The sequence below is a fragment of the Entelurus aequoreus genome, linkage group LG08, assembly GCF_033978785.1.
Source record: "Entelurus aequoreus isolate RoL-2023_Sb linkage group LG08, RoL_Eaeq_v1.1, whole genome shotgun sequence".
In the NCBI taxonomy this organism is placed as follows: Eukaryota; Metazoa; Chordata; class Actinopteri; order Syngnathiformes; family Syngnathidae; genus Entelurus; species Entelurus aequoreus.
The window spans coordinates 22,016,683-22,038,115 of NC_084738.1; the positions used below are offsets into that span (position 1 = coordinate 22,016,683).

A 21,433-nucleotide genomic window follows, 5' to 3' on the forward strand; every position below is an offset into this window, starting at 1 on the left:
TTAGAAAGTCTGAGTGTGTCACATCCAGGTTGCCAGTTACGCACCGCCCACTTCGTCGAGCTGCTGCCACTGGTAAAGTTACTAAACATGTCAGACCTTAGTAAATCTAAAAGGCGTTGTTACAATTCTCAACTTATTCATGACAAAGCCAGGAACAAAACGAGGATTTGTATCAGGGATGCCTTTGAAAGACAGAGACGATTGAAGGCGGAGAAGATTTTTTCATCTGACGCCAAACCTGCTAGTGTCCTCCTTGATAGGTAAGTAAGGCATTTATGTTTTCTTATTACTTGTAATAAATGGAAATGGACATTTTGTATGTAAACTATATTGTCCAAATTGTCCAATAAAGTCTATGATACTAACAAAGCTAGTATGTTCTTGCAAAGAATGGTTAGGAGCGAAGCGCCATCACACTAGTGTAGCTTAGCATGCTAGCCCGGTCAATGACACATCGACATATAGGCTAACGGGGGAAATATATGCCCGTTAGCCTGTATGTCGATGTGTATTCCAACAGACTGGGCAACATATATTTTGGACAAATAAAACCTACGTGGACATGTGAAGTGTCAGTGCCTATTTCGTTCTCAATATGGAGATATGCTGAGGAAATGCGTTCCAACATTAGCATGGTTAATTGCGGTTTCTAGTACTGTATGTGCGACGGGCACATATGGGGTGGTATTTGCTTGGCACAATATAATGCATTACATGTAATGATGTTCTACTTAGTGTATTGACATGGTAGTATGCTATAGGATTTATGCGTAACATGGTTTTTCGTGACGTAGGTTGGCTCATAGAATTGCACTCTGCACTGAAAGATGGGGATGTGCGTACATGGAAGAGAATACAGTGCGTCAGATTGAATGCAACATGGAGTAGTTATGCTGAATGAAATGTGGCGGTAATTTTACTTTTGGCCTTGGCTTGCCATCAAAGGAGGCCTATGCGATATATAATATATATTATTATATATAATTGTTTCGATGGTGGTCCGTGCGGTCCAACTAGACATTTTAGCAGGGTAATGCCAACAATCTGTCCCGACTACTGACGAAAATATTGCTGCATAACTTTACAAATACATTTGGCTAACAGACATCAGTAAAATGTGGCATAATTACTTAGTAAACCATCCTGTAAGAAGCATAAACAAGAGCAACCTACAGCGTAGGACTCGTCGATTGCCATTTGAAGTTCCTTGGAGTATGATTCGGATTCGGCTGCGTATCTGGCAACCTCAGTCATGGAGAGTGGGAGGGGACTACAGAATTTTGACCGTGATTGCAGTACCATTTCTGGCCACATTACTACATATGGCACCTTTAAAAAAAAAACTACTGAGTATCACGGCTAACTTTGTAATAACTAGCGCAGGTTGTACTGCCTCCTACTGGGGCTACCTGGTAGTGTTTCCGAAATGGGTTCCAAAAAGCAGGGATTTATTTGATGGAGGTTTTTGTTTGTTCAAATGTAACATGAATAGTGTCCCTCAGTCCCTTTATAAAGTTGCCATATAAAGACAACATGTTTATATCATGTGAATAATGTGGTCGCAGATGCTAGCTTACCTGATGACGGTGTTCCTCTCGCGGTGTGCAACGTAAGCGTTGTCGGTGAAGAGAATGGTGTGATACGGCACTACCATGTCGCACGTGGGCAGAATGCCGCGGCTCATGTGGTTCACGCAGTCCAAGACACCATTGTACACAAGTAGGTCATCCACAAGCAGCTGCAAACACACACATATAAATGTATTTACATAAAGTTTTTGTTACCTTAAAAAAAACAAATACATGGCAAAAAGGCTCACTCCAAACTCTTTTACGCCCCTCTGTGGGGTTTTGGAGTAGTTCCAGAGTTTAATCATGGACACAGTCACCGGGTGATCAAAGATGACGTACACACGGTTCACCTGGATGCAAACAAAAGATTCAAAGAGTAGAAACGGCAAAAATCCTCTCTCGCACATCTTACCAGTCCAGGCAGCACAGGGGCCAGCCACGTGTGCCTGCCATCATTGGCGCTGTTGACACCATCTATTAATTTATCTGGAGTCCTCACGTCGCCACTCACGTTGTCCAGCACGTTAACGCTATCTGGGAAAGCTGCGATGTCTGGCACACGTTGAGGAACAGATATAAATGTCATGACATGATTAATACATCATTCATTTAACACCGGGGAGGGGCATTTAAACAGATTATTTGGTACAGGCTTGAACAAGAAGCCATTCAACTGCCTATAAATGCTGCATAGATTACAGTCTAGCGATGTAACGACATGAAAATGTCATATCATGGTTATTGTTATATTATATATTATTATCGCAATATTTTTGAAAGTGTTCAAAAGTACTTATACACACACACTGAAATCTTTGAACTAGTTATTTAAAAAAAGAAAAAAACCTGTTAGAAAACCCACATTTTGCATGCTTCACAGATAGTGTTTTAGTTTTAGCATTTTATTTGTTTTAATGGCTAAAGCTTTAATTGTTTGAAATATTGGTTTGTACTTTCCGATTTATTTGAATGAAAAGTGCTTAACAAATCAAATCTATTATTTTTTCTGGCGGGCATTGTGGCGTTCTACTCTGTTCAGCAGTCCTTGAACGCACCGCATCTGTCTCGTATAATTCCTCCGAGTATAGAACGATTACTTTGTTCTGTGCACAACTGAATAGCTTAGTTACTCAGACAGTAATGTGTTTACACACTGTAAGCTTAGATTGGGGTATTTCATTTCTTTTTGAGGGAAAAACATTGTTTCTTGTTTTCTTGTTAGCGTTTAAGCTAGCGACCTGGCGCTAGGCAGTCTGTGAGTTTACTAAAAAGTGTAGTTAGCGATTCGATGATTTTAATTTAAAACAGTAACACTAACTGTCGGGAGTTTTTTTTTTTTAAACCGCGGTTATCATTAATACCGTTTATCGTTACATCCCTATTCCAGTCTGTTAGTTATGACATAAAAAATTACACTCACTGGCTAATCTACTGTCATGCAATACAACTATACATACCAATATGTGTGCCTTAAATTATAATAATGCTTGATTTTATTGGCAGACAGGCATTAATTAGGGCAAGGATCCTCTAAGAATTGCTTTGTTTTCTCTTATCATTTAATATTTTGTACTGTTATTATAATTTCAGCAACTAAATTGGCTTTTGAGGGCCTTAACACATAAGCAATAGCCACCAATGCTCCCAATAGAAACAATTTTATACATAACAGGATTCACAACATAAGCTGTAAAACGCACAAGTAGTCTGCCATTTTTGGTTTGTGAGTGTCATTTTTGGTGAATTTGGCCCATTTATTTTTGCAGCATAGCACATCATAATCAGAGCTGATTCTAATGTGAATTTTTTATATTTTTTTTCAAGATTTGGTTTGGACCTTTTGAGATTGATTACTATTGAAAACCACTGCTAGTAGCAATCTCCAAAAAAGATACTATTGTCACTGAGGTTGATCTTCTCGTGGTTCGGGTTGTAGAACTCGACACCATTCAGGCCGATGTAGTAAGGGTCCCCCCAGGTGGTTAAGAGCTGCAGCTGAAAGATGACTGGTAGGTAGAACAATTATTAAGGAATAATAAATATGAAGTTATTGATAAACACAGTCGTTTTGTATGAGTGGTGTTTGGTGAAAGATACATCCACAAGGCATGATGGGAGCCTCATAATCCATGCTGGCCTGTTCTGTTCTCTTAACGCTTCGTCTGAAGTGGACACAAGTGAATTGTTAAATGTGTGACTCTTAATAATTAATGACACACACGTACGAAATAGTGTCTTCTTACTTGTCAGGGCACTCTTCTGCACTCTTGTTGTCAGTGGGCGCCTGCATGAAGTCCACAAAGAGGACCTCTTGAGCAAAGTCAAAGTGACAGTTGCCTGGTCCTTTCCTGATCAGAAAGCCCTCGGCTGGGGAGATGACCACATCATCCATGATCACATGGATCACTTTCACCTGCGTACAAATATTCAATGTAAAAATATATAATGATCAACATTCATTTGTATACACCTTTCTCGTTAGTATCTCACCCCTCTATATGAATCCTCAGGGGACTTGTTGTAGTTCCAAATGCGCAGTCCGGCAATGGTCTGGGTGTGTGGGAAGCTGATGGTCAGAGTGTGTGCCTCTCCATAGGAGAAAGGAATCAGCCACATGTGATGGTCGTCCATGGTGATGTTGTGGCCGTCTATGATCCTGGAAAGTGACAAAGACAACTTAAAAAAACAAAATTCCAAGTAAAAAAGTACCAAGCTAATAACGTATTGATTCGGATACATGACAACAATGAATAAAAGACCATTCTTGTTTTTCAAGACCTGTTTGAGAAAAAATATTTTCTAAGACCTTTGTTTGGCACCACTTGTTGGTTTGCTTGTGTAACTCTCTGGACCCCGAGTATAAGCCAACCAGTCTTTTTTTGTTTTAATTCAACAATGAACTTAAAGGGGAACTGAATTTTTTGGAAATATTACCTATCGTTCCCAATACCTGTGTAATACAAGAACACGTGTTCAAAATATATTTATGCATTTTCATTTGTAAATTACGGCAAGTACGAGGTGGTTAACAGTGCAGCTAATGGCAGTACACTATTCCCATAAAGCCTTCTAAAAAACATCAAAAAAATGCCAACAATACTCCATTTACATCTCGTAACCCAAATATTAACCAAATATTAGCAATATTATTATTACAAGCGCTCATGCAGACTAACTATTTTTAGTGATCACAGAGAACTTATGCAGCTACACTATTGCTTGTATTATGCCACGTGACTTCTTCCTGGACGTGAAACAGTAGTGGTCAACCAAGCTAAGATGGCTGTTGTGCAACAAGCAGCGCACAAACTATCTGAGTACGCAAGGGGCCTAGATCTACATCTTCCTCCAAAAAGCAGATACGAGCAAAAAATCTAACTATGCAATGGAATAGATCATTATACTTTATCAAAAAAAGATTTGTTGAGTGATATTAAGGATTATCCAATGGTGGAGTTCCCAGACATATCGAACTATCTGGTGCTCCAAACATCATTCTACACAAAAAACAGATGAAAACATGGAAAAACATGGATGTCTACAACTTCTTTGTGTTTGGCTGGGTCAAGTAAATTGGAATCAAGACTCTCTCGGATAACTATGCCTTGTTTTTGCTCGGTTAAGGTTGCATTTCATGATTTTACTTTGCGTCTTGCGAGCACGCGTCCATGTAAATAAACTACATCTGATGACTAGCACCCGACAGCTAACACCCGTGACTGCATATCTATTTAACAAACTAACAATTACTGAATCATCACTATATTTGATTTTTGTCATGTTGTCATATGTACTCTGATACATGTGTGTACAACATAAAGACGTAGAACCTTTCCTGACAAAGTACTGTATGTGATACAAGTATCTGTTTGTTAAAAATGTAAATACAAACAAACGAAGTGATCACTAAACTTGTGCGTTCTACAACTCTACTCCCTTGGACTATAGTGCGTGACACTTTTCTCGTCTGCATTTTAAAATCTCGCACTCTTCCGCCCTTTATGATTACCTCTCGAGGGACTCTGAAGAAACGTTTATTCTTTTCGCAATTTGAACGGATCGTACAGCCGAAAACAACGCAAGGATAGGGCATTTTTCTTTGAGAAAGGCTAAATGGCGCCTAGTACCCATTGAGAACAGACACTCGCTTGACCACCACGCATATTTAATGAGCCGGACGTGATGTCATGTAAACCCAAGCAATTGACATACTGAGCCGGTGAGCAGCTGCATGGCCTCTAAACGGGTGAAAGTTAATTGTAGATTATAAATTATTCTTCTCACCTGGATAGTAGAAGATTATAGCCATAAAATGGGAAGTTGGTAAATTTTGACATTCAATTTAGACACGGAGATGGCGAGAAAGACGGGAAAAAACGGAATTACGATTATTTCTTCGTCTAAAAACGGGAAGATATAAACATCCCATCAGTCGGCATTCCAGTGTGAGCAGACATTGTACAGTAAGTGAGGTTTTATTATGTTTGTTGTTTGCATTTCTTGTTCAGCACTTTGGAATACTTCAAAAGCTGGATCTGTTTAGCACACAGCTTCTAAAACCTGTAGCTCATTCTCCTTACTGTATATTCATGCTCAAAAATATAAGGTTCTGGTTCATTATTTGTCCCAAAGTAATCTTTGTTGTCTCTCAGGAAGTCTGTCATGATTAGTAGTAGTTGTTGTTGTTGAAGGGAAAAACCAACCTTGTGATGAGTCTGTGAAATTAAAGCGCCGTTGTATACTTAAAATTACTCAAATACCGTATGTATAAATTATATGTATTTACATGTTATATAAATGTGCCGGTTACTACATTAAATATATGCCTAAAGCATGTATACAAAACGTTGGAGGTTTTTTAGAGCACTTTGTAGGCGGAATACAGCGATTCTCATTGGCTCCATTGTTAGCTGATTTTTGCAATTGTTTATTTACGAGATAGAATGCGTAACCCCCTCTCCGCCCAAAAAAACATGTTATTGTCTTACATAAGGGTTGTGAATGATAGGCAACATTTAAAAAAAAGGTGCAGTTCCACTTTAAACCTTTACATACCAATAGTAATAGTAATCATAGCCACATAGTTTTTTGTTCAAGAGAGAAAATTTGGAGTGTGGTGCTTAATTTATTAGGTGGACCAACTGCAACAAAGTTGAATACATTATTAGAGCAATTTGAAATTTGGAAACATTTTCTTTTCATATGAACATGTCAGACATACTTATCAAGGGTGCGCAAGTCATGATCATATTTGGGCAAGTCATTGAGGTCCCTGGGTGAAGCGGCCATGATACTGAGGTCCAAAGGTAAACCTTCTCCATCCCTCCCAACCACCTCCAGTCCTGTTAAACCCACGTAATGAGAGTCGCCCCATGTTGACATGAGCTCCAGTCGAAGGCCTGGTGGAGTTGAGCATGGAGAGAGAGAGAGAATGATTTCAATGATTGCATAACAGTAAAAATAAGTGGTTGTGATGTAAACAGAAATCTTTGTGCTCACACTTTCCAGTGTACATCCCAGGGATCTGCTCCATGTTCTCCGACGGGCTCACAGTGGCATTGAGGTGAAGATTAAGCTGTAATACACCACAATAATTATTTTGTTTGGATAGTTAACATTAGTTTTGGGAAATTCTACAAATTTGGGTATCAATCCAATAGCAAGTAGTTACAGGGGCAGTAATGGCCATATCAATGTTGATACTTCAAATGTTCAAGATAATTGGATGATTACATTGTGTATCACAATTATGATCAGATAAAAACACAGGATGGCGGTGTAACAATAAAATGTTTATATTTCAATGATGTTATAGTATTGGTTCTGATTTAAACCATTTTTTGTCTAGCCCTCCTGTATCCAGGGACTTATTTCCTGTGTTTGTAAACAATAACAGAAACAAGAAAATATTTTAGCTAGAATGAGTCATCAATATGCATTATCACAATATAACGATAGTAATAAAAGCTCTATCGTCGGCAAAATCAATAACATTTATATTGTCTTTATTGCGCAACCAGACTACGATTGTTCTCTGAGTAATTTCACTAAATCAAGTCTTTTCTAACATTCCAAATTACAAAATACTACAAGTAAGTATTTTTATTTGTGCAGATATCGTATAGGGTTAATATTGGTTTTGCCTGATACTCAAGACTCCAACATTGGTTTGGTATCGAATGTGAAAAAGTTGTATTGGAACACCCCTCGTGATTAGTGTTGCCAACTTAGTGACTTTTAAGTTATATTTAGCGAGAAATCAGAGCCCTCTATTCTACTCTTTCCAAAAATATTGGTGACAAATCTAGTGAAGAGATTTTTGGAGACTCAGCAGCAGTGAGTGCTGCTGTGTTCCTCTCCCCTATTTAAAAGCACTTCCATGGGGCTCTATCTCGATTGTGAAATAAGAAAAAGAAAAAAGCGGCAAAAGAAAATGCATCACAACCAATTATGCAAATTTGACGAAGACGTCATTGTCTCAGTCCTCCTTTCTCATTGACATGATGCTGCCTTTGACCTGCCCCTACCTAGATGAGCCTTCCCAGCACTTTAAAAATGAGTTTTGATTAAAAAGTAGGCTTTGCAACACACAAGATGTATAACTAATGTTGTGGCCAGCGTGCGTACAATCAAGAACACTTGTTTACTTACAGCAAGGTCCTCTTCCCTGAAGCCGGCCTGTGTAAAGGGCCTTTCCTCCCCCTCTCCGTCTGCAGTGCGAGGTCTCTGCAGCTCCTCCTCATACACGGGATTCTCAAAACCTTTATTTTCACTGAGGAAGGTTTCATCAAACCGGGACATCGCCTCTAGGATCTCATCATCGGTAGTAAATAAAATAGTGTCTCCGAACTGATCCAAACCTGTATTTAAAGAAAAAGTTGTAATAAAAACAAGTAAAATGGAAGAGTTTTCTCCCATACCTCCACAGAGCGTCCCAGAAGCTTTGGCGATCTCGCCCCTGAAGATGCACCGCCCATCCAGCAGCATCTCCACCTCCTTCACCCCACGGAAAGAGTGGATGCGGGACTTGTTGTAGTTCCACACACGGATCATGGCAACCTGGTAGGGGTGTCCAAAGTCCAGGAATATAGTGTGGCTACGTCCAGGCGTGAACGGGGCGAGCCAGAGGTGCATGTCGTCCTGCGTGCGATTAACGCCGTCGATCAGGTTGGTGACCACGCGAGGGTCCTTTCCGTATGCTGGGAGTATGTTGATGTCTGGGGGGTTGGCGGTGATGTGCGCATTTTGGAGGGGCTCTCCACTAGAACTGAAAACCTCCAGGCCGTTGAGGCCGACATAATGGCGGTCCCCCCAGGTGGACAAAATGTTAATGACCAATCGTTGGCCTTTGGGAAGCACCGGGATTTCAAACTCATCCTCTGCCTCCATGAAGGAATCCATGTCAGGGCCCTCACATGGGAGCTCTTTGGCGGCAAAAGAGGAGGATGGTGGACTCAGGGAGGTGGCTGAGTGGGTGACGGGGGGTGCAGTGGGGCCGCGGCTGTGTTGCTGCTGGAAGTCATCAAAGATGTCGCCCTCAAAGCCCATGTTGGAGATGCGACCACGTTGGCACTGGTTGAACTTTGTTAGGGAGTCCCAGGACTCCATGAGGTCATCTTGATGGCTGCGCAGAAGGGGTCTCGGGGTACGCTGCCTTCTACTGGTGCTGATCGCTGGCTCTGCAGAAAACAAACAATAGGAATTCATCTTTTCATGATGAGCAAATATATGTTCAGCTAGTTCATACACAACTGTAACAAAGAGCTAATGCACCTGTGTTTGACAGAGAAGCAGACTTTAGGGGTTGCTCCTCCATCTGTCGGATGTTTCGCAAAGAGCTCCTTCTCCCACTGAAGGGTCGCTCCTGCTTTGGTTCCCCGAACTCCTCCATCAGGTCGCAGCTGTTGTCCAAAGAATCCCCCTTCCACTGTGCTCCGTTCGCCGGCCTTTCCCCTCCCCTGCACACCCGCCCTGGGTTACATGCCAACTCCGGGAGTAAAGAGGAAGACGAAGCCGATGGAGATGGAGATTTGGACTCTGCCGGTTGCTGAGGCACCAGCCAGCGTGGCTTCTCCCTGCTGGCCTCGCAGCCCTCGGGATTGGCTCTCTTCAGGGGCTGTAGCCACTGGGGGGTCATTCGCGAGGAGGATGGCTGCATGGTGACGGTCTGTGCCATGGGTGCTGAATAGTCTTGCAGTCTGTAAGGTGGACGCTCCTCTGAGGTGGACAGGTCAAAAGAGTTCCTTTGTGCGGAGGAGCGCCGCCCAGAGATGGGTGGGAGAGGCGTGTGCGGACCCGATTGTGTGTCCATCATAGCTTGGCTTGATGATTCTGATGGCGGCAGGACTGAACTGTGGTGCTGGTGTGTGCTGCTGCTGCCCTCCCTGGCTTTCCTATCATCATCATACCGCTGGGGGCTGGCCCCACGCAGATTGTATCCTGAAGACGACGGGCTGGAAAACAAGGAGTCTGAAGCCTGGAGATCCTGGAGCTCAATTAGAGTGCTGTAGTCAAACACCTGATTGCCGCAGCCCCTCTCCAGCTCTCCCTCAAATACCAGCGTGCTGTTGAGGTACAGCTTTATATGGCATGCACCAATGTCGAGTTCCTGAAAAGAAAAAGAGAGGGAAAAACACTTTGAGTAACTAACTCATTCTATTTATAGAACACTTTTTATGGTGCACAAAGACACGTCGTAGCAAGAACTACATCACAGAGCATTTCGCTTTTCAGTATTAGCACAGCAATAGCAGGGTATAAAAACATTATTAATTCCACTTTAAAACTAAAAACATACATGCATGTAAATGATTTTAAATAATAACCACCAGCTAGTTAGCACAAAACAACACCCCTATCAAGTGTAATAATAACCAAGTGTCCATCTCATGTCATACACATTGAATAATTTGTCCAAAAAAGCACTGAATGAAGCTAGCTAGCACTAAGTAGCCCTGGTGGATAACAAGACATAACCGAGACACAACTTAAATCCGCCTGGTCCTAGTGGCAAAGGACCAACTCAAACCCGGATCAGCCTAGAATCTTCAAACTTGCATCGCCTTACCTAATGAGGTCAAGCAATCACCAAGAATCTGCCAGACTTTAAGGAAATTGTTACGGTTAAAGTAACAAAAGCAAAACCTATCGAGCAGTAATAGCACTTAATGAAAAGCGATGAGGATGAAAGACAAGCCCGCGCTTCCTCTTACACTAATCTTCCGGGATAATCTCTCACTGCTCCACATTTGGACAGACTTAGTGGCAGCCGAGCCAGCCACTGCTTAAAGAGAACTGCACCCCTGATGTAACCACACAAAGGGTCACCCCGCATTAGCAAAAAAAAACAACAATACACTGAAGCCAAAAATGAAATCTGATATGAGGTGACAGGAAAGGCAACGCTACTAACATTGAGGCTTCTGTTGTAGTTCCAGATTTTGATGCGAGATATTCCAAAATCTGCAGCGCGCTCCATGTTGCGGACGATGAAGTAGAGCTGGACTGGGGGGTGAAAAGGACACGTCCACATGTGGCGCTCCTTGGTCGTCTGTAAACCCACAAGAGCAGACCAAAACTAAATCAGTCAATGCCATATGCTCTCTGCGCAAGCAAATAATCCTGTAGGAGTGCATGTAGTTTTTGCAAATACGATGGATTACATGTACAGTATTATTTAGTGCATCTTTCCTGAAGCTAAATAAGGCATCAAAATGTCCAACAATCATTATACGCAGCACTGCTGCACAAGAAACTACACCCATATTATGTAATAGTGTTAAATGATCATATTTACCTTAATATAAGACAACCCGTTTTTGAAATAATGTCTTTATAAACATTTTTGGAGAGCCAAGTTTGTATAAACCCCTCAAAACCAAATATAAGACAAGCCCAACATTTTGAGACTATTTAACATATATATATATATATATATATATATATATATATATATATATATATATATATATATATATATATATATATATATACATATATATATATATATATATATATATATATATATATATATATATACTGTATATATATACAGTTGTGTTCAAAATAATAGCAGTCCCACATCACTAGCAAGATAAATCACTGTTTTTGTTAGAATTTCAACTTCTACACTGCAAGTAAGTTTCTAGAAGGTTTAGTAAAGGTATAGAAAACCAACAGACCCAACAGGAATGATGTGCATGCTGCTGATTCTGTGAAACTGAATCATTTACTGAAAGGGTCGTGTTAAAAAAAATAGCAGTGCTGCGTTCCATAAGTGACATCATTGATTATGTGTAAAAAAAAAAAAGTTAAACAAGTGGCCCTTATTTTAGGATCAAGGCAACTGACGCTGCATATGCTGGCTGTGCATTTGTACTTGGAAAAACAGTGTAAAATGGGTCGTTGAAGACACTGTTCAGAAGAAGAGCGTTTTTTGATTAAGAATTTAATAAAAGAGGGGAAAACCTATAAGGAAGTGCAGAAAATGATAGGCTGTTCAGCTAAAATGATATCAAACACTTTAAAATGGCAGCCGAAACCAAAAAGACGAGGAAGAAAAAGAAAAACGACTATTGTAATGGATCGGAGAATAACCAAAATGGCAAAGGCTCAGCCAATGATCAGCTCCAGGAGGATCAAAGAAGATCTAAGATGGCCTGTGAGTACTGTAACAATCAGACCACGTCTATGTGAAGCCAAGCTAGCAGCAAGAAGCCCCCGCAAAGTCCCATTGTTAAAAAAAAGACGTGTGCTGAAGCGGTTACAATTTGCCAAAAAACACATTGACTGGCCTAAAAAGAAATGGCGTACAATTTGGGGACTGATGAGAGTAAGATTGTTCTTTTTGGGTCTAAGCGCCACAGACAGTTTGTCAGATGTCCTGCAAACTCTGAATTCAAGCCCCAGTACACAGTGAAGACGGTGAAGCATGGTGGTGCAAGCATCATGATATGGGGATGTTTCTCGTACTATGGTGTTGGTCCTATTTATCGCATACCAGGGATCATGCATCAGTTTTAGTACATCAGAATACTGGAAGAAGTCATGTTGCTGCATGCTGAAGAGGAAATGCCCTTGAAATGGGTGTTTCAACAAGACAAGACCCCAAACACACCAGCAAGCGAGTAAAATCATGGTTCCAGACAAACAGAGTTCAAGTAATGGAGTGGCTAGCACAATCCCGAACCTTAATCCCATTGAAAACTTGTGGGCTGACATAAAAAATGCTGTTCATGAGGCAAAACCAAAAAATGCAGAGGAATTGTGGAACGTAGTACAATTGTCCTGGGCTGCAATACCTGTCGACTCCATGTGCCACAGATGTGAAGCAGTTATCAGAAACCGTGGTTATGCAACTAAATTATAGTTAATAATTCTAAGGAAAGTTGAATCTGCAAGCCTTTCTTAGTTTATACAGTACATTTGAGTTTTATAAAGAAAGCTGTCAACACTGCTATTTTTTTGTATTATATTTCTTGACTTTCTGTAAAATATTGTCAAATTGAATTACATTTTTCCAATTTTCTGGCTTTGAAATTGAATGTGCAGTCTCTCCAATGCATTTGTGTTCATTAAAATACAATTTATTTGAAGAATTTTGATGTTTACACACCTTTTTAAACACACTGCTATTATTATGAATATAACTGTATATATATATATATATATATATATATATATATATATATATATATATATATATATATATATATATATATATATATATATATATATATATATATATACATACATAATGGAATTATATCAAACTGATTTTTGTTTTTGATTGGACGCGTCATTTTGAAAATGCTTAAACGAAAATTTTAAGTATTTTGGAGTTCGGGTGTTGGTGGAGTGTACAGTGATAAAGTCATCTAAGATCATTTGTGTTAAAAAGATGGCAGATAAATATAAGAATATTATTCTTCCATCTGCTCCTTTCTGATCATGGAAATGTATAAGAAACAAAAAACAATGAAAGTGTCCACTGTATATGGCTTGTATATATGCATTTTCATGAAAGGAATAAAAAGAAATGATGATGAAAAAAATGATGATAATAATATCCAGGTAAATACGGTCAAAGCGAAGCATGATTACATCAGTTAAGGCTACATTTTTCTGTTTAATTATTTTGATTCCCAACTGCAGCTATTCTTCATGAGATCCTAAAGAAAGTATAACAATATACAGTTATATAGATAAAATAAAAAACTTACAGTTTATTATGTAAATAATATAAGTGCATATAATATTTCCAAAGATATACCTAATAATTTGGAAAATAAATGTTTGGTTCCAAACATTACTATGATAAACAATTTTCCGCAAAGTTGGAATCATTATGAAGCTAATATTTTCATAGTTAGAGCATAAATAAACCTTACCTTCTAATAACTGTTTTCAACATTATGAGAGCCCTCAAGACATGAAATAACACCCTTTAGTTCTTTTACACTCTTTGAATCTAATATAACGCTGTGGCCACGATACTGAACAATGCGTTCTGATTGGTTTGGACTCCTCTAGAGGCCTATTTTAATGTAGTATTGATATTTTCAGCTCATTAAGCCACGTTTATGCTTGAAAATGGCCAAAAATAAGCCAAAAATGCTGTAGAATATGCTTAATATATTAATAATCCACAATGTATTGAAGTTGCACTGTTGCAATATTTAAAGCGCCATGTTGCGAGGGACGACTGAATAGGTAATTTATTAATCTCAGGTATTATCTTTGCTTTGAAACAACAGCTAATAGCATTTTTCTCTTTAATCTATGGCAGTCGTCTCAGGCTAGTGATGCAAAATAAAATATTTGAGTATATTATTTTGAACTAAATATATTTGTATGTATTATTAGTTATAATTTGTTTGGAAAGGAGAATCTGAGGAGTTTTGGTAACAGAAACTTTCCTAAAGAAAGATAGCAATGAATATTTAAGTCTTTAATGTACCGATACCTACTTTCATTGCTGATGCAATAATGTAGTGACGCCACCTTATCGCAAGGCCAACACAGTTAGACAGAGAATCATTCACACACTAGCAGTCACGATTAAAATAGCAGTCGTTTCTGTATTATTATTTATTTCACTAACTGTTTCTTTGCTATCACTTTTAACATCATATTTGTACACATCATATTTGCTGATGTTGTTCTATTGTTGTTATTGTTATTGTTGTGTTTGCTATTGTTGTTGTCTCTCTGTCTTCCTTTTTTATCTCTTTCTATCCCCTCTGCACCAAATAATAATATAAATCCATTTAATAAAGTCAAATACAAATAAGGCAGCAAGAAAAGTATCCCACACTTCTCTTTTGTAAAGTCAATTTGTACAGCCGATATGGGCATCTACATCAACAATGTGATTTGCCTGAATAGCTGGACAGGACAAAAAACAACAACAACAAAAAACAATTGCGGTAGCTTCCTCATGTTTTTGTAGTGGTTGGTATTCGACTATACAGCAGATGGTGAGACTGGTGGCCGTTTAAAATACATTTTTAATACAGGATTAAAGAAAAATCTAAATGAGAATTTCTACATTAAAAGAATGTGTTAGCAAATGGGTTAGCTAGTGCAAACCGACCTTCGCCTTGCCATTGACAAGTGCCGCCAGATTCCCAGGATAGTCTGCGTTCCTGATGTCGAGGTCATGTGGCGACACGTACAGTTTTCTGTTCCCGGGTCCAAAAAACTGCAACTCAGTCAGGCCGACCTGCTGCTCGTGGCCCCAGTTGGACAGGATCTCCATCGTGACGTACAGAGCAGGGGTGACCTCCTGGGAGCGCCTCGGCTGCCAGGACGACAATAGAAAGCGTTCTCAAATACTGCAGAGTTAAGGAAGGTCAACGTAGGGTGTCATACTCACCGGCGTTTTGCTGTGGTCTGTTTTGCCACCCTGAGGAATGTTGAAGGAGGGTGCAGCTTCTAGTTCCTCCAAGGCTTTCAGCAGTTTGTGTTGCTCCCTGAAAGGCGGCATAACACACATCAATTGTTCTGTTCTGACCTCTCCATCACCACCCCAAAGCACTTTGTATTTTATTGCATGTTATAGAAAGTAAAAAGTACATTGGATTACCACAAATACAAGAAGGAAGATACTAATCTACTTGTTGTGTCTTTATTTGTCATATTTTATCATCAAACCTGGAGCCCATGAGTGTGATTCTCTGCATGGCCAGAGTGACACTGCTCTCCTCTCGGTCGTTGCCTTTGCCATGCACTAAGCCGTTCATCATCTGTTGCCCTCTGCCCTGGATCAAGTGAAGCAGAATGGAAGAGTCAGACACACACACACAAAAAAACATTTTGGGAAAAGGTGTAGTAGCGAGACATATATGGGGCTGGATTAAAATCATACAGTCAAAGTAAGAATACGGTCACAATAATGGAGGTGTGAGCTATGCAGACCATGTTGCGAGCGAAGAGCTCAGGACTATTGTTTTCTCTCTGGATGGCCTGGCACACCCCACGTGCGACCTCATCTTGGTCCTGCTTCTCAGTGAAAGTCCTCCTAGCGGTTGACAGGGGCCTCTCTGCCTGACTCGCTGGCCCTAAAAAAACACACACATGCTCTTGTCATCTAACCGATACTATACTGAAACATGATCTCAAATGTTGCAAGGCTGGCAAAAAGATGTACTTGGACAATCCCAGCTGTCTTTGGAAGGTGGTCTATCCAATGTTTTGCTCTTCACCAACACTGGCTTACAAGGTATGAAAGAGTCACTGTTTTCCTTCCTCTTCGCAGACAATGAACGCTCAAGCTTACGATCTAGAAATAATTCAAACAGAAGAAAAGAAGAAAAAATAATCGCCGCCAACAAACAAGGAATAGTCACCTAACGACAAAGAAAAAATAGCCGCCGCCAATGAAGAAGAAATAGCTGCCGAACAACCAAGAAGAAATAGTCGCCAAACAATGAAAAGGAAGTACCGGTAGTCTCCGCCAATGAACAAGAAATAGGCCTCGAACAACAAAGAACAAATAGCCGCCAACAAAAAAGAAATAGCCGCTGCCAGCAAAGAAGAAATAATCGCTGCCAACAAACAAGGAATAGACGCCAAAAAACGAAGAAAAAATAGCCGCCGCCATCGAAGAAGAAATAGCCGCCGAACAACAAAGAAAAAATAGTCGCCAAACAACAAAGAAAAATAGCCGCCGTCAACGAAAAATAAATAGCCACCGAACAACTAAAACAAACAGCCACTGCTAACGAAGAAAAAATATCCGCCATCAACTAAGAAGAAATACTGTAACTGACGCCAACAAAGAAAAAACATTTGATTAAGGGCTATATAAATACAATTACATTAATTTAATAATTGAAATAGTCGTAGAACAACAAAGGAGAAATAGCCGCCAACGAAGAAGAAATAGCCGCCGAACAACAAAGAAATAGTCGCCAAACAACGAAGAAAAATAGCCGCCGTCAAAGGAAAATAAATTGCCGCCGCCAACGAAGAAGAAATAGCCACCGAAACAACTAAGAACAATTCGCCACTGCTAACAAAGAAAAAATAGCCGCCGCAAACTAAGAAGAAATACTGTAACTGACGCCAACGAAAAAGAAACAGTCGCCGCTAACGAAGAAGAAACGTGTGATTAAGGGCTATATAAATACAATTAGATTAATTGGTTATTTGAAATAGCCGTCGAACAATGAAGGAGAAATAGTCTCCGCCAACAAAGAAGAAATAGTCGCAGACATTGAAGAAGAAATAGTCGCAGACATTGAAGAAGAAATAGCCGCCACCAACAAAGAAGATATAGTTGACAAACAACGTAAAAGATATAGCTGCCGAACAACTTAAAATAAATAGCTACAGGCAACAAAGGAAAAATAGCCGCCGCCAACAAAAATAAATATCCACTGGAAACAAAGAAGAAATAGCCACCGCCAACGAAAAATAAATAGCCACTGAACAACGAAGTAGAAGAAGTAGTCGAACAATGAAGGCCAAGCTTGTGATGAAGGCCCTAGAGAAATAAATTTTGATTGATTGATTGATTGACGACACTAAATTGTTCCTAGTGTGTGAATGTTGCCTGTTTATCTGTGTTGGCCCTGCGATGAGGTGGTGACTTGTCCAGGGTGTACACCACCTTCCGCCATAGTGCGGCCTAGTCCTAATGTGAAGAAAATCCCCTCCAAAGCAGTCAGTCAATGGTGAGTAGACATGTTAACATACAGTGGTGAACTTATTTTAACAATTATATGACGGTTAAAAATATTAAAATCTAAACGTCCGTCACGTTATAAGCGGAGAGTGAAGTTTTATAATACAGTAGCTAACTTCTTTCAACATTCGCATGACATAAAACATTTCAAAATATTACTTAGAAATTCGCTTTAGAAGTTTATACGACAGAGACAGTTTGACACTGAAACTGATCAACGGTTGCTTACTTCCAACAATGTGTTTGTTTATTGGGATCATCAAGAAGATATTTACATATTAGAGTGGACGGTGACACCCACCTTTAGGTGCAGGTCCAAAGTCAAGTACAATGAGGTTTGCCGGGTCAAAATGGCTATGGGAAGTTCCGGGACGTGCGTTGGAGGAAGACTTGGAGGAAGGCACAGGAAGTCCAAGTTCGTCTAGACTTTCTGTGCTCTCCTCCCGCTCGATTTGCTCCTCCACCCACTCTTCGTCTGACTCCTCTCCCGCTGAGCCGCGGCTGCTATGCCGCATGCTGTTTTCCAGGCTGCGCCTCAAAACCTGGTTTAAAAGGAGGTCAGCGTTAACTGTCAATCAAGCAGGTGCACACACTAATATGTGCATTGTGAATTAGGGGAATAACAAGCATTTTTAGAATCCTAATCACCTTCACTTCCTCGAGGTTGAGAAGCACCTTCTCGTTGTGGTCCTGATTCGCTTGGTCTCTTTCGCTCTCGGGCCGGGAATGCTTATAATTGTCCCTTGGTGAGCGGGGAGCGCGAGGCGAGCGTGGGCCGGAGGTCTGTGTGAGGAGTGGTGGTTGGAAGGGGGCAAACGGCAGAGATGGAGAGATGCTAAATAGTACAGACAGCTGCTGTTGACACACACAGCCCCTCCCCTTAATAGAAATAAAGCACCCCCACACACAGGCTTGGTTATATGTGCACACTACCTCCATGTCTGTGCTCTCATAGGGCTCAAAATCATCCGAGTAGCGCTTTTGCGGGCATATCTTCAAACTCAGTCCATCCTCTGTCCGGATTATGATGGAATCCTGCACAAACATCAAATTCTTAAAAATACATATTCAAAGTGAAGGATGGATAGTGCAAATAAAATGTATGTACCTGCACCCATTCTTTCCTCTGGACCTTTCCCGGGGCTGTGTGGCTCCTCTGCTTGTGGCTGTCCTCCAAATGACTATCTTCACTTAGCTGGTAGGCGCTTCTAGAGACATCTGCTGATGAGTCACAGCACAGAAAGGAACATGAAGAGAGCGTGCCGCGCGGCGATCACTTGAGCGCAGATGGAACACGCAATTATGCATGCAGATGGTCCACGGCACATAAGGGCAGGAATAGAGGGAAACCTGCTGCAAGCTACAAACTGTCACTATCATTTATTCAACCAGGAATGGACATGGGAATCATAGCGTGCCAGGTGCAGGCTCATAAATGGTGGCTATTAGCAAGCGCTCCTTATGGTGGGGGTGAAAAGGCAAAAAGGCGAGTTTTGAGTAAATATGATTAAAGTGGACGACAAACGCAGTCATCACGTTCTGTAACAATTTATTTATATTAAGACTTATCGAATATAAAAGGTGGTATTCACCTGAAGTCACGCCCGGCTCGTGTATGCAAGGCTCAAAGTGGTGGGCCAACGAGTGTCTGTTGCATTGTTTTAGGCTGTTGGAACCGTTCAAATCGCGAAAAGAATAAAAGTTTCTTCAGAGTTCCTCGAGAGGTAATCAAGGAGGGCGAAAGACGTAAAGATTTTACGGAAGACCAGGAAAATAGAGGTACGCACTCCAGTCCAGGGAGTAGAGTTGAAGAACGAACAAGTTGGCAGTGATCACTTTGTTAAAGGTTTGTTTGTTATACTTTTAACGTTTAGTATTTTTTATTGAAGTATTATTTTTTAATATTAATTGTATTTTATCTTTTTTTCAGAGTTCTTAAAACACATTTTTACTACCAGTGTTTCGTATAGCACCAACTCCGCGAGTCTAAATAAAAGAAAGCAAATGTGAGCAAAACCTAAAAGTGTTAAGCTTTTACCAAAGGCAGCAATCATAAAGCTTAGCTTTTATCACATACAAAACCTTGACATCCTATAGTTATATTTTGATGAAGACGGGGAAAAAACATGCATACTCGTAACGATGCCTGCAACATCAATAAGGCAACAAGCATGGATGTCAGTGGACGTGAAGTTAAGTCATAAAATGCAACCTTACCCAGCAAAACGATACATGATTTATCAAGGAGAATCTTGATACCAATGTCCTTGACCCATCCACACCCAAAGAAGTTATAGGTCTACATGCTTTTTCAAGTTTTCATCTGAACCAGATAGTTCGTCATGTCTGGGAATGTGACTGACGGATAATCCTTGATATCAATCAACAAATCATTATAACGTATATTCCATTGCATTGTTTGATTATTTGCTCTTATCTGCTTTTTATGACATGATCTAGGCCTAATAGGCGTAATTGGATAGTTTGCACTGTTTGCTGCACAGTAGCCATATTGGTTTGGCGGCCCACCACTTCATTTACTTCCGTTCAAAAGTAACGTGACGGAATACAACTATAGAATTAATATTTTCCGGGGTCAACATGTCAGCGCACTCATGCAGCCCCAGACCTATGACATGACCACTGCCATGCCTGACTATGGGCCAGACACAGTTACAGAACAGTGGCACTGTACCTCAACTTAAAAGTGTTTTCAGATAAGAGCTGTCTCTTAACTAATTGATATACTTTGAGTTACAAGCATTCCCACCATTTGTTGGCGTAGAAAAAGCTCCAACCAAAACCTTTTAACTTGTCTAACACACTAGCATTAACTTAAAGCGTAAAATTATCTTAACTTAGTTTTTTTCAACAATGGGAACGACGAAAGTGAGTGTGAAGGACAGGGTTTGGAAAAATAAATGGATGATATTCATCGAATTAAAAGAAGAAACGATCAAAACATGACAGTTAGCAAAGCAGTTAGAGTGTATCACAGCGAGTCTGCACCCTACTGAAGCAGCATGAGTCTAACACTAGCCAAGGGTGTTAAAATAATTTCGAAATGGCGGACATCTATCGATGAAAATATGGAGAAGCACCACAAAGGAGACAACGTGGAAGTCCACTCTCCAAGTTTTTCTTTTTAAAAGGCATGTTACGTGATAAAAATGTGATATGTTGGAGGCGGTCGAAATCCCAATTAATTGTATTTGAATGAATTTCAATGGGAGACGTTGACCTAATATACTAGTGTTTTCAGTTAAGCGCTCTGTCATAGAACCAATTAAACTTGTAAATTGAGGTACTATTTTATCTTGCTACTCACTTGTGTTGACAGCTATTTAGACAATCGTGGTTGTGTGTTGATTCATTGTCAGTGGATGGTAAATCTAAACAGCTATACAAGCTATACACTGACTACACTAAAATACACAGGCAGGGCTGTGTCCCACCAAACGCATCTAATTTTTGTTGCTTAGACCAGTGTTTTTCAACCTTTTTTGAGCCAAGGCACATTTTTTGCGTTGAAAAAATCTGGAGGCACACCACCAGCAGAAATCATTAAAAAACGAAACTCAGTTGATAGTAAAAAGTTGTTGTCGTAATTGTTGGATATGACTTTAAACCATAACCAAGCATGCATCAATATAGCTATTGTCTCAATGTAGGT

The 21,433-nt window shown here is 40.1% G+C and overlaps 1 protein-coding gene across 3 annotated transcripts in view; it reads right to left on the reverse strand.

Moving 5' to 3' along the window:
- LOC133655641 (katanin-interacting protein) overlaps positions 1-21,433 on the reverse strand; it is a 37,055-nt gene that overhangs the window by 4,307 nt on the left and 11,315 nt on the right. For 2 of the 3 annotated variants that reach the window (XM_062055983.1, XM_062055985.1), the window contains exons 5-26: positions 18,869-18,981; positions 18,694-18,795; positions 18,409-18,543; positions 18,062-18,302; positions 16,222-16,353; positions 15,990-16,132; positions 15,726-15,832; positions 15,448-15,544; positions 15,166-15,372; positions 10,984-11,121; positions 9,345-10,179; positions 8,492-9,250; positions 8,223-8,431; positions 7,071-7,146; positions 6,793-6,970; positions 4,062-4,227; positions 3,815-3,984; positions 3,669-3,733; positions 3,467-3,577; positions 1,984-2,123; positions 1,820-1,921; positions 1,578-1,738 (exon numbers count right to left, since the gene is read on the reverse strand). In XM_062055983.1, the coding sequence (XP_061911967.1) occupies positions 1,578-1,738; positions 1,820-1,921; positions 1,984-2,123; positions 3,467-3,577; positions 3,669-3,733; positions 3,815-3,984; positions 4,062-4,227; positions 6,793-6,970; positions 7,071-7,146; positions 8,223-8,431; positions 8,492-9,250; positions 9,345-10,179; positions 10,984-11,121; positions 15,166-15,372; positions 15,448-15,544; positions 15,726-15,832; positions 15,990-16,132; positions 16,222-16,353; positions 18,062-18,302; positions 18,409-18,543; positions 18,694-18,795; positions 18,869-18,981 (4,387 nt within the window). The remainder of the gene's footprint in view (positions 1-1,577; positions 1,739-1,819; positions 1,922-1,983; positions 2,124-3,466; positions 3,578-3,668; positions 3,734-3,814; positions 3,985-4,061; positions 4,228-6,792; positions 6,971-7,070; positions 7,147-8,222; positions 8,432-8,491; positions 9,251-9,344; positions 10,180-10,983; positions 11,122-15,165; positions 15,373-15,447; positions 15,545-15,725; positions 15,833-15,989; positions 16,133-16,221; positions 16,354-18,061; positions 18,303-18,408; positions 18,544-18,693; positions 18,796-18,868; positions 18,982-21,433) is intronic. The other variant, XM_062055984.1, reaches the window with a different exon arrangement.